We start from the raw sequence: 11,284 nt of genomic DNA on the forward strand, positions 1-11,284 counted from the left end.
AGCCTCCTAGCCCCCATTTGCCCCCCCTGCGCCCCCATTCTCGCCTTGCTCCTTCCAGAGGAGGACCTGCTGTTTTCTTAGCAGCTCAGGTATCCTAGCCATCCAGCAGGGTCTGCAGAAGGCTCTTACTCCCTAAGTCACCAGGACTTTATCTTAGCTCATATTCAGTGTTAAGACTGCAGGCGGTTAGGCGGACTCTGGTTTTGATCTCTTGGTGACCTCGTTTCCAGACTAGGATAGACTTTCTGGTTGATGCGGAAGCGTGTGCCTCCAGCGTGCAGAGGGACAGGATGGCTCTTGAGGAGGGTTGTGGGAACTGTTGTGTGGGTCACCTTTCAGAGCCACTGTGAGAGGAAAATGTATCCTGTCAAGAGCTGTGTTCCGACAGAAGGTTTCCATACATACTAATTCATAATACTCAGCACAGGATTCTGGCTTTAACTTCATGCAGAGACTTGTTCTTACTGTATCGATTTAAAGCCTGCTGTTCTTAGAATTGTTTTCCCCCCTCACAGCTGCTTTAGTTAGCCTGTGAAGAAAAGGTTCACAGGCCATGTTGAGATGAATGGAATCAGTTGGTTTACTTTTTTCCTACATGGGAACCCTCTCGCTTGATCAGGTAGTGCTGGGAGGGCAGAGCCTCCAGCCCTAGTAGATGGTTTCTTTTCTTTTTTGCACAATAATTACCAAACTATTTTGATTAATATAATAAAAGCTCATTTTGGCAATTACCTTTTTCTGAACCTCTGCTTGGTCTCATCTTACAACATAAGTCAAATAAGTTTTTCTCAGGAAATTCATTTCTAATATTTCTACCACCTGTGTTGTAAACTCACCTTTGAAATACACGATGCTCATTCATTAACATACAGATTTTATGTGTCCCAGTCCCTGCCTTCTCTAACAGTTTCGATAAGGAAACAAGGGTTAAATAAGTTACAGGGCCTTCCTGGTGGCCCAGTGGTAAAGAATCCGCCTGCCGATGCGGGACACACGGGTTCCGTCCTTGATCCGGAAAGATCCCACAAGCCAGGGAGCAACTAAGCCCATGTGCCACAACTACTGAGCCTGTGCTCCAGAGTCCAGGAACCACAACTGCCAAAACCCGTGTGCCCTAGAGCCTGTGCTCTGCGACATGAGAAGCCCCAACAGTGAGAAGCCTGTGCACAGCAATGACAGAGTAGCCCCCACTTGCCACAACTAGAAAAAAGCCTGTGCAGCAGCGAAGACCCAGCACAGCCATAAATAAATAATAATACAGTTACAATGAGAATTAGTCAGGGTTGTGATGGGAGAAATATGGTAAATGCATAGAAAACGGGACTGCCAGGATATATCTCCAAAATATTTTATGCAGACTGAAACAGCAGTGCCCTCATGAAAAATGTGACTGTGAGTAGCCTTTTAAAATAAGGTTCAGTTCAAGTTTTAAAGCAAAGGATAGCAGGAAAAGGAATAAATCTTGATCAGTAATAGCACTGAGTTCACCGGGGGGCACCTGAAAGCATGGTCGGGGGTTGAGCAAGAATGTGTCTGTCCCTCTGACACGGGATATTCTGACTTGACTGTCTGCTTATCCACTCCAGCTCTGGTTGTTAACACCCCAGTCAGAAGCTTTTGTGGTGCATCCAGCGGGTGTCCAACAGCAGTGCAACCATCGATACATTCAGTGGGATGCCCTCTCAAGGGCTTCTGCAAGAAAAAAAGACTGAAGAGTCTGGAATGGGCCTAATTTGAATTCTTCCCAGCTGCAGTCTGTCTCCCTGTATCCTCCCCCTTGCTCCACTCTTACATTCTAGAAATTTCCTTTTTCCAAGCTGAAGAAACCTGGGTTCTCCCCAGGGCAGGAAACTGTAACTCAGAACGGGCTGCTTGCCTCATGCGTCGGTGCTTTCTTCAGGCCATAGCAAAAGCAGCCACAGGACTTACCAGGCCTCCATCTGTTTTTCTTTTTTCCTGTAGACATCTCCACAGGACCATCTTGGTTAAATCAGGGACTGCTTTTGAACTCTACCCAATCCGTTTCAAATTTAGACCTGACCACCGGTGCCACCTTGTCCCAATCAAGGTATGTATTTTCTCAGGGTTAGAAAGGTTAGCCTCCAAGTCTGCTCCTCACTGGAGGGGAGCCCCATGTGCTGCTATTGGCTGGGTCTCCTGCGGATCCCTGCAGAGCTCGCCTGTGGCCCTCCCTTTCCTGGGCTCTCGTCCTTTATGTTTTCCAAAGCTTAAAGCCTGCACACCTCATTAACAAGCCTGTGTGTTTCTAATTGTTTGCTAGCGTAAACCAAGGGTTGTGCCTGGATGCTGAAGTGGCCTTAGCAACGGGGCAGCTCCTTGCCCCAAACAGTCACCAGTCCAGCAGTGCGGCCTCTCACTGCTCTGAGTCCCGAGGCGAAACGCCCTGTTCGTTCAACGATGAAGACGAGGAAGAGGACGAGGAGGACTCATCCTCCCCAGAATAAAGACAGGCGCAAACCCGCGTTTTGCTCTCGGATGCTCATGTGTGTTTTTAGTGTGAGCTCTTGTTTTTGAAACGATTGCTTGTCTTTGCCTTTGTTTGCACTGTGTGTTCAGTGAAAACTAGGGAAACACAATAAGCAAATTACCCGAAGGCTGAGATGGTTGAGATGAAAGCTAACGTAGTGTGAATGAAAACTCTGAACAGCAGAGCAGTAGATCACATGGCAAACAAAGCCTGTTCTCTGAGGTGGCGGAGGGGGCAGTCCCTGAGAAACGGGCAGCATGAACGCCACACATTTCCCTTCCGTGGCCCTCGCGTCCACCCACCCCCTCCTAGAACTGAGATGGCTACATGAGCAGCCCCTGATGGTCTGGGTCCCTCGTCCCGTGCCCTGGCCTGGGCTGCCCTTTCCCGAGGCTGACCAACCACAAGAGGTTCCCGGTGGGAGGAGCTGTGCCATGAGGGAGGGAGACCGAGGGGCCCCAGGAGCACAGATCGAACCACCGAACTAGTTGAAAGTCTAGTTGAGGTGCTTTATGCATCAGCTGCCTTAGACGGCTTCTAGAAAGGAGCGAGCGCTAATTCTGAAGTACTTAAGTGACATTTAGAATAATTTACAGTCCAACTGAAATTATCACTCTTAGCCAATGCATTGGTGCATAGAATTTTCTAGGGCTACTTCTGGAAGCCAAAATAGAATAGCATTTTCACGTGCATTAAATACTTTGCCAGCACTGCCTTTCGCCAGCATCCTAAATCTGGAGTGTTACAGAGCAGGAAATTGTCTCTGTGGTTTTAATGAGAGCTATGCGTTTCCTACAGCTTTTTCACTTAGCACAAAACAAAGAAACATGTCCCTATGACCGAACTGCCTGCCCACTGTTCCCTGCAACTAATTGTATGATTTCACCCAGTGTGCAATTTGTGAAAGTGAACTGCCGTTACTTTTGTCTGAAAAGGAGTTCAAGAATACGAACAAGCAGTGTTTTCCTGTTCATGTCACCTTCTCTACATTCTCATGAATCAAAATGACCAACCTGGGTTGATTCCTGGGTGAAACGCATTTCAGACTAACCTGATAGTTTCACAGAAACACCAGAAAATGGTGAGCAGCCCAGGCGACTGGGTGTGCAGTGGAGCAGGACGCAGACTCATGACAGAGCCAAAGATGCCACTGGGAACCGCACATGCTGGGTTCAGCTACCGCCCCTCTGGATACGGGTGGAGACAGCTGCCACCATGGCCAAACCCCACTTAAGTGCACATTAAGGCCTTGGAAAGGAGCAAGTGATAAAGGAAAATTAACTCTAGGCCTTTGACTTGTTTGTATTTGCCCTTATAAATTATGCATCCGGTGTCTGTGAGCTCAGCCCACCAATTCTTTTCTAAGTCCCGCTGGGGGAGTGTGCAGGCCAATGCCTGCAGTGACCAGAGGGGCAGAGCCTCACTGACCCGCACAGCTAGTACAGAAGAATGTAGAGCGTTAAGTTCCTTTGAGACAAAACTCATTCTGTCAGGAGTAAGCCATAGTGCAGAGTGCTGAGGCAGAGCTGGAGGCAGGTGCAGAGGGCTCTGGCGCATCCTGAGGCCGGGCATGGAGGAGGTGGGTGGCCAGGGGCCTCCAGGGGACCTTCCGACTGGGAAGGTCATCAGCTGCACAGTCAGGTAGAACCAGGTCTCAGGCTGCCTCCGCTTGTACCTATCCCAACCTTTCTCATCCTTGTGCTTGAAAGGAGCCCCGGGGCCACAACCAGCTTTTCAGACTTGGAAATACTGTGCCACAGGCCCCAGACCCGCCTGTCCACATTCATGACAGGTGGATTGATGATGAGCGCGCCCCAGCCTCAGCAGAGTGCATGGGGACCCTCTCCCTTCTCTGTTCTGCTACAGATAAAACATGGCTTCAGGAGAAAAAGCAGCTTAGCATTCATTCCCGGTGCCCCATCACTGTGTGGGGTTTAGCGGAACTGGCCTCCGTTCCTCAGTGATGGCCCTGGGTGGGGATGCCCAGTGGGGCCACACTGGGGTCACAGGACACGGCACAGGTGGAAGGCTTGACCCGAGCAGAAACGCAGATGGAGATATTTAGGGAAGTTCTGTCTTCTGCTTCTTCCCCACAGTTACCTGGTTCTAAAGTCCAGATAGAAATTCACGAGATATCAAACAGAAAAGGATGCTAGGAAACTGTGGTTACAACATCCAAGCTTCTTTGTAGGAGCAGTACTTGGAATCGTTCGTACACATGTGTATACACACACACGCGGACACTCCTCCCAGAGTACACTCTGCTCTGGGAGAAGTTCAAGAGGCCTTGTTCCCTCAAGGTCCAGTGTAGTTGGTAACCTTCGCCATGCACAGGATCACCCAGTCAGTGCATTCGTGATCTGCTCTGTATTCACACAGGTGGCACCCAGCCAGTTGTGTTTGGCCCTGATGTGGGAGGGGCCACGGCGCCCACTCTTCCCTCCCTCCCCACTACGCACCGTCACCTGCTTCATCTCTCGTGATGACGGGATGATGGAAGCAGTTCCAGCAGGCGTTGACATAAACTGTGCCTTATGATTATGGAGGACCTTGGGAAGGCGCAGGAAGGGAGGTGCTAGGATGGTGATCCTTGCCTCCCAGCCATGCCCACCACCCTGCAAAAAATGTTACAAATGATGACCCATGTCTCAGAAGTGGGGAGAAAACTATGCAGTTGCTGCCATTTCACCAGGATAAAGAGGATAACTCTCCCTGTTGGCAGAATTGACAGTGGTTACCGTTCTATGCTCCACTTGAAAAATGATGCCTGGGTGAACCCCCAAACACAGGAGCCACTGCAGGTAATTCAGAGTCCACAAGGGAGTGGCTCACTTTAGCCATGCAGATGTCACAAACTCGGCTGTTATAGAGACAGCAGAGTTTGGGTGTAACTTGGGCCCTGGGATGGTCAGAGAGCAGAGTCAGGATGGGGTCCGTGGGGCAGGGTCAGCAAAGGAAGGGAACCGCCTCAGTAGTTTCTACCAGAAGCACATACAGAGGGAGAAGCCTGGTTAGCTTCATGGGCAAGTTGCTTCAAGCACCAGCCCCCTCCCTGTGGGCACATCTGTGAGGTAGCCTTCAAGGCTGTGCTATCATGGGGCCCCTGAGGGGTGAAGGCTGGACAGTGAGTGAAGATTGAATCCTTCAGTAAGTGTTTGAGTGAGAACAGAACAGAAGACATTCAGATTGATTCGTGCTATGGAAAAAACGACAGGGTTGTGGCCGGGGGGGACAGGCTGCTGTGGCTAGCAGTATCCGGGGGAAGAGGGGAGCTGAAAAGGTGACATTTGGTCTGCGTTGGACCATTGAAAGACGTCTTTTCCAGGCTACTACCCCACAATGTGCACTTGGAATCTCTGCTAAATTCCAAAGGCCCCACTGTTCCCAGCTTTCAGTATATGTTTTGGAGTCTGTTGGGGAATTTTTAAAAGAAAACCAAACTTAGCTACCAGCAGTAGCCATAAAACTAAGAGAACATTCTAACCCATGAAGTTCTCATTAGAAGCTGTTACCTTCCAGTTGAACCTACACAAGAGAAAAGTGACTAGAAATGGAGGACTTTTCTAGGTGTTTTCTTCTAGTTTTACAAGCTGTTAGATACATAAAGATCTACTTTTTATACTAGATATATAAAAGAATCTTTTATCTTGTGTATGACTGGCTTTAGTGGAGCTAAAGACTACCTGAGGGCCATTTTCCCAAATAGGTTCCCCATTTCCAGGCACCCAAAGCAGTAGCCCCCCACCACTGACCGTGTGCCAGGGCCCACTCCACGTCTCCGGGGTGGCCCTCAGACGCGCCTCCCCACCCTCTGATCTACAGTCCATACAACACTAGTCCATCTGTTTAACTTCAGTTGAGCCAAACACTACTACCTAAAAGGAAAAAGTGACATTAAGATTTTTACCTTTTTCTTAAAAAATTCAAGCTCAATGCCCATATAAATTACAACATTTCTCAGGAATCAGCCAAGATCTCTCAGAAAAGACAACCTTTAGGATCCCGTTGTCCCATGTACTTCTACACTCCCGTTAAGCCCTGGGAATCCCTGACAAGTAAAGAAGCTTCAGTGGCAGCAGGTATCCGCCGACTGTGCTGTTGAGGCAGGAGAAAGCTTGTTCACTTAAGAAATATTTCTGTGCAGCTGCTCTTTCAGACAAAATCTTGCACCATTCTTAGGAGGCCTTGGCTTTACACAAAGGCCCACGAGTTCCATGCTGTCTTGATCCCTTGCTCTTCCAGCAGACTTAACTTCGGTCCTTCCTGCTTGTAGCCACCTTAGAAGCCAGTGTAGCAGAAACGTAGGGGCAGGATTCGCCCCTTCTCCACCAAGGGCCTCAGAGTGGGGGAGAATGTCTCCACCCACCCACTCAGGCATGTGAAACAAGCCCAAAGCTGACTGGCGCAACACCCCCTGGCCTGTGTGGCCCCAGAATCTGCCCCCTGAGCTACGTTTCCTACTACACACCCAACCCTCACCACAGCCCTCACGGAGGGCCTTTGGGTTAGCATCAGCCCTCTGTCACACCAAGTGCTAAACAGCTAAGGAGCAGGAGTGGGACTTTGCTCATGAGGGCCCAGGGTGAGGCTGTGGCGTCATCTCTGGGCCTTTCTCGGCTTGGAAGACCCAGGCTGAGACAGTCAAAGCTCAGAAGAAACCCATTCCTCCCTGGGCAGAGGCCTTCACGCAAATCGGAGGTCACCTGGCCCTTCTGTTCCATGTTAGCTTGTTTGTCTCCGTGTCTATCCCAACATAACAAGGAAACGTCACCAGATCACGTTTGAGGTTTCAAACCCATTGATTTGTCGCTTCCAACTTACCGTTTTGTTGCTTGTCTTGAGTCACCTTCACCATGCTGGGCACTGTCTAAACAAATGGCTTGGTGGTTCTGCTTGGTCGCGACTGGGTCACACATTTCTGTCATGCTACAAGTCTGTGGGAACCCAGATTCTTTCCTGCTAGCAGATTTCTCTGAGTGCACTGCAGTTGTGTTCTTCCCAGGAGAGTCATGGTGGCTTCAACCGTTCAGTGTCCCAAAAAGGGGAACCCACCAGCTGAGCCAGAGCTCAGAAGGGACCATGGTTCACGACTGTGGTTCCTCGAGGTGACTGTCTGCCCATCCCCTCCCTGTTAGCCAAAATAGAAAGGCCACGAGCCCAAATCTCCAGCCAGTTCACCTTTTCATTTGGCGATATTGTACTCTGATCATGTGCTGTTAGGTTTTATGTCCAGAAAATATAGTTCTGCTTTCTTTGCATGAAGGAGTCATCATGGTGCCATAGGCTTTAAGCGTTTAAACAAGAGAAATAAGGGGAAAATGCAAACACCACATCTGACCTGCCTAATGTAGACTTTATTAGATTGAAGTACCTAACCTAACATGATGTATTATTTTGTAGCATCTCAGACTTTGTAAATAAATACCATTATTTTTATATGGAAATTTTATAGAAGAGCTATTTCTGTATACTTAATTATTCCTGGGTTTTCTGAAATTGCTTCCAGTAGGTAATGGACAAGTCCTAATCTGTGCTTCTGTAAGGATGGGTCAAAGACCACCCCCACATGGGGGTGAATTGGTGGCAGGGGTTTTTAAATTTTGCCTTCCTAAGGCCCACCTCAGTTGCTCACTCAAAAGCTCTGGGGGGAGGGGAGGGGCAGAGCCTGGGAAGCTGTCATTTTAATAAACTCTGAGTGGTTTTGGTGTCCATTAAAGTGTATCTTTGTCCATCCTGAGAGAGTCAAAGAAGGAAAGAATAAGCTTTTGAAATGAGTTTAAGTTGCGCTTGAGGAAAAAAATGTATCAGACTGTTCTATGATTTCTATGATTTGAATGAGATGTACTATAGAGAAAATAAATAATTTAAAATAATGGCAGTCTCATTATTTTTTTTGGGGGGGGGGTTGGTTAGTGGGTCTTGTGGTGCATGCCCAGCCCTCGCTGAGTCCCTCCCCCAGATTTGCCTTCATAATGGAGTTGCCTCACCCAGGGTTATACCACATGCAGCCAGTGAGGGAGTACAGAAGTCCAGCCTCCTTGGCCCAGTTGGGGTATCGGAAGGGCCACCCGCACTTCAGAATGCCTCATGGAGTTGGCTGGTTCCTCCGGCAACTGTGTCATGGCTCAGCTCCCCTCTGCCCCACCCGCCTGCCTCACTACTCACAGGTCATGTCCCCAGAGCATCCCAGTGCACGTCCACCACCTGTCCCGCCTAGGATGGAGATGTCAGACATTTAAAAGGTTTTCTATGTTGGAGACCTACGATGTCACCTCTTTATACATGTGTGCATGCTCAGTCGCTTCAGTCATCTCCAACTCTTTGCGACCCCCTGGACTGGAGCCCTCCTCCAGGGGAATCTTCCCGACCCAGGAATCGAACTTGGTCTCTCACGTCTCATCCATTGACAGGCAGGTTCTTTACCACTAGTGCCACCAGGGAAGCCCTTCCATCTTTATAAGGTCACTTTAAAAGATAACTGGGACTTCCCTTGAGGTCTAGTGGTTAAGACTCTACACTTCCAATGCAGGGGGCACTGATTCCATTCCTGGTGGGGGACTAAGAGTACATATACCACCTGACCAAAAAAAGAGATAACTGCATAAATAATGTCTTTACAGTCCCAGAAATGACTGACCTGAATATAATTTTTTAGCAAAGATGCTTCCCGATCTTCCCTTTAACCAAACCCCAGCATCAGAGACGAGATCCACAGTGATGAGTACAGAGTGCTGCCAGACCCCGGGAATCACCATGGCTCCCAGCATCTGCCGCTCAAGCAAACTGCCTGCCTTGGGAGAGGCAGGGGCCCTTGATAACCCTGTGTTAATGTGTACAGTCTGAGGTGACAGAACGAAGGGTTTGGAACAATTTGGGGATGACAGGTTGGGGCCACGTTTCAGGGACACTAGGAAATGGTAAGGAAGCACTTGATGTTAATGTCCAGCATGACTTCCCTGGCTGTCCAATGGTTAGCACTCTGCACTTGCACTGCAGTGGGCATGTGTTCAATCCCTGGTCCAAGAACTAAGATCCCACAAGCCACACAGCATGACCAAAAGAAAAAATGTCCAGGAGGAAAGGCATCTTCCCTGCAAGACTCTCCTTGAGTTCAGCGGATCAGGTCAGCGATAGTGTGGACTGTCCAGCGTTGGAAGTGGGGAACCAGTGCCCACCCCTCATCCCAGGAACTTCCTAGACTGGCGAGCCCAAACGTAGCAGGTCCTCTCCGCTCAGTTCCTAGAGCCATTTGGCAGACATGCCCAAGGACCCATGCGAGTTTCGACGGCTCACTGATTTGATCATGTGAAAGTGCTCTTGCTCCTGTGGTCATGTTGGGGATGTTGTGGAGGACTGTTGCGAGTGTCGCTGGTAGCCATCTACACAGCCAATGGCCACAGTGCTGACCAGGGAGGGTGTCCGCAGAGTCCAAGGTGTTGTTGACTTCCATACACAGCTCCTTGATCTGGGCTCCGCGGAGGTTTCAGTGACAAGGCATCGGAAGACAGCCTCAGCCAAGGGTCTTCTCTGGCAGCAGAACGCATCTGACAGTCAACCTGCCTTTTTTGGTTCCTATTACCAGCAGCTGTTTTTTCCCCATTCCATCAGGATGAACTGCACCTGCAGTTCCACGCTCCTTCCATTTCTGTACGTTATTTCTTGGAGCACTGGCTCCTCCTGAGTTCAGTCGCTCAGTTGCGTCTGGCTCTGCGACCCCACGGACTGCAGCACACCAGACTTCCCTGTCCATTACCAACTCCTGGAGCTCCTCATACCACTGCCTAAAGACTTCTCCAACCTCCCCCACTTTCTCGCCTGGGAAGAGGGCTCAGTGTGTTCTTACTGTGGACAATTGCCAAATGCCCGGGAGCTCCTTGCCAGCTCTGCCTCCTTCCTAAGAGGCCTTTCCAGTTTCTTGCCGAAACCTGCTTTCAGGAAATCTCAGTGTAAAATGCTCTGTGGTGAAGGCAGGCCTGTATCAGGGTGGGTGAAGCCAAGCCCATTGAATGCAAAGAACAACTTGTCAGAACCACTCACTTTCATGCAAGTTACTTTCACCACTGGGGCACAGCAGCCGTCACCAACCATTTCCTTCTCATCTGCAGTCTCCTGCCTCGCTCAAGGGCCCCGAGTACTGTGATGTCTACTGTACTGTGGTCAGGAGATTTGTTTTCTTGCTCTAACACTTGGCCGTGGCCCCCAAAAGCCAGAATTCAATGAGAAGTCCTGAGAAGCATGCCAACTTTTTGAGACCAGTGGACTGTAGCCTGCCAGTCTCCTCTGTCCAAGGGATTTTCCAGGCAAGAATACTGGAGTGGGTTACCAAATCCTTCTCCAGGGGATCTTTCTGACCCAGGGGTCAAACCCGTCTCCTGCATGGAAGGCGGATTCTTTACCATCTGAACCACCAGGTAAGCCCCAGTCTTGAGAAAAGGATGTACTAAAGCCTGAAAATGATGGTCCTGAAGGTTATGATCTCCACAAGAATTCTTTTCAGACTCTGCTAATAAATAGATTTGTGTTTGAACCTCCAATGAACAAAGACTTGTACTGGATCTTTAATCTGAATACAAGATTTTTTATTTTAAAAAGACCTGTACCTCTTTCCCTGCCACCACGGAGTGGGGAGGTGGAGGCTTGGGTGCATTCAAGATTCAGCTTCACCCGTAACCCACTGCCATGGCTGAGGAAGGCACTGCTGCTGGAGGTGTAATGGATGTTAATACTGCTCTGCAAGAGGTGCTGAAGACCTCCCTCAATGGCCTAGCACACGGAATTCTCGAAGCTGCCAAAGCC

The 11,284-nt window shown here is 49.4% G+C and overlaps 1 protein-coding gene across 14 annotated transcripts in view; it reads left to right on the plus strand.

The window, feature by feature from the left end:
* TFDP2 (transcription factor Dp-2) overlaps positions 1 to 8,361 on the plus strand; it is a 194,476-nt gene extending 186,115 nt beyond the window's left edge. For all 14 annotated transcript variants that reach the window (XM_055412504.2, XM_055412519.2, XM_055412470.2 and 11 more), the window contains 2 exons: positions 1,963 to 2,068; positions 2,282 to 8,361. In XM_055412504.2, coding sequence (XP_055268479.1) covers positions 1,963 to 2,068; positions 2,282 to 2,465 — 290 coding nt within the window. In that variant the 3' untranslated portion in view covers positions 2,466 to 8,361. The remainder of the gene's footprint in view (positions 1 to 1,962; positions 2,069 to 2,281) is intronic.
* Positions 8,362 to 11,284: the final 2,923 nt, after the last annotated feature.

This window comes from Moschus berezovskii, chromosome 1 (genome assembly GCF_049115385.1).
Source record: "Moschus berezovskii isolate FMDL1 chromosome 1, NW_MosBer_1.0, whole genome shotgun sequence".
Classification (NCBI taxonomy): Eukaryota; Metazoa; Chordata; class Mammalia; order Artiodactyla; family Moschidae; genus Moschus; species Moschus berezovskii.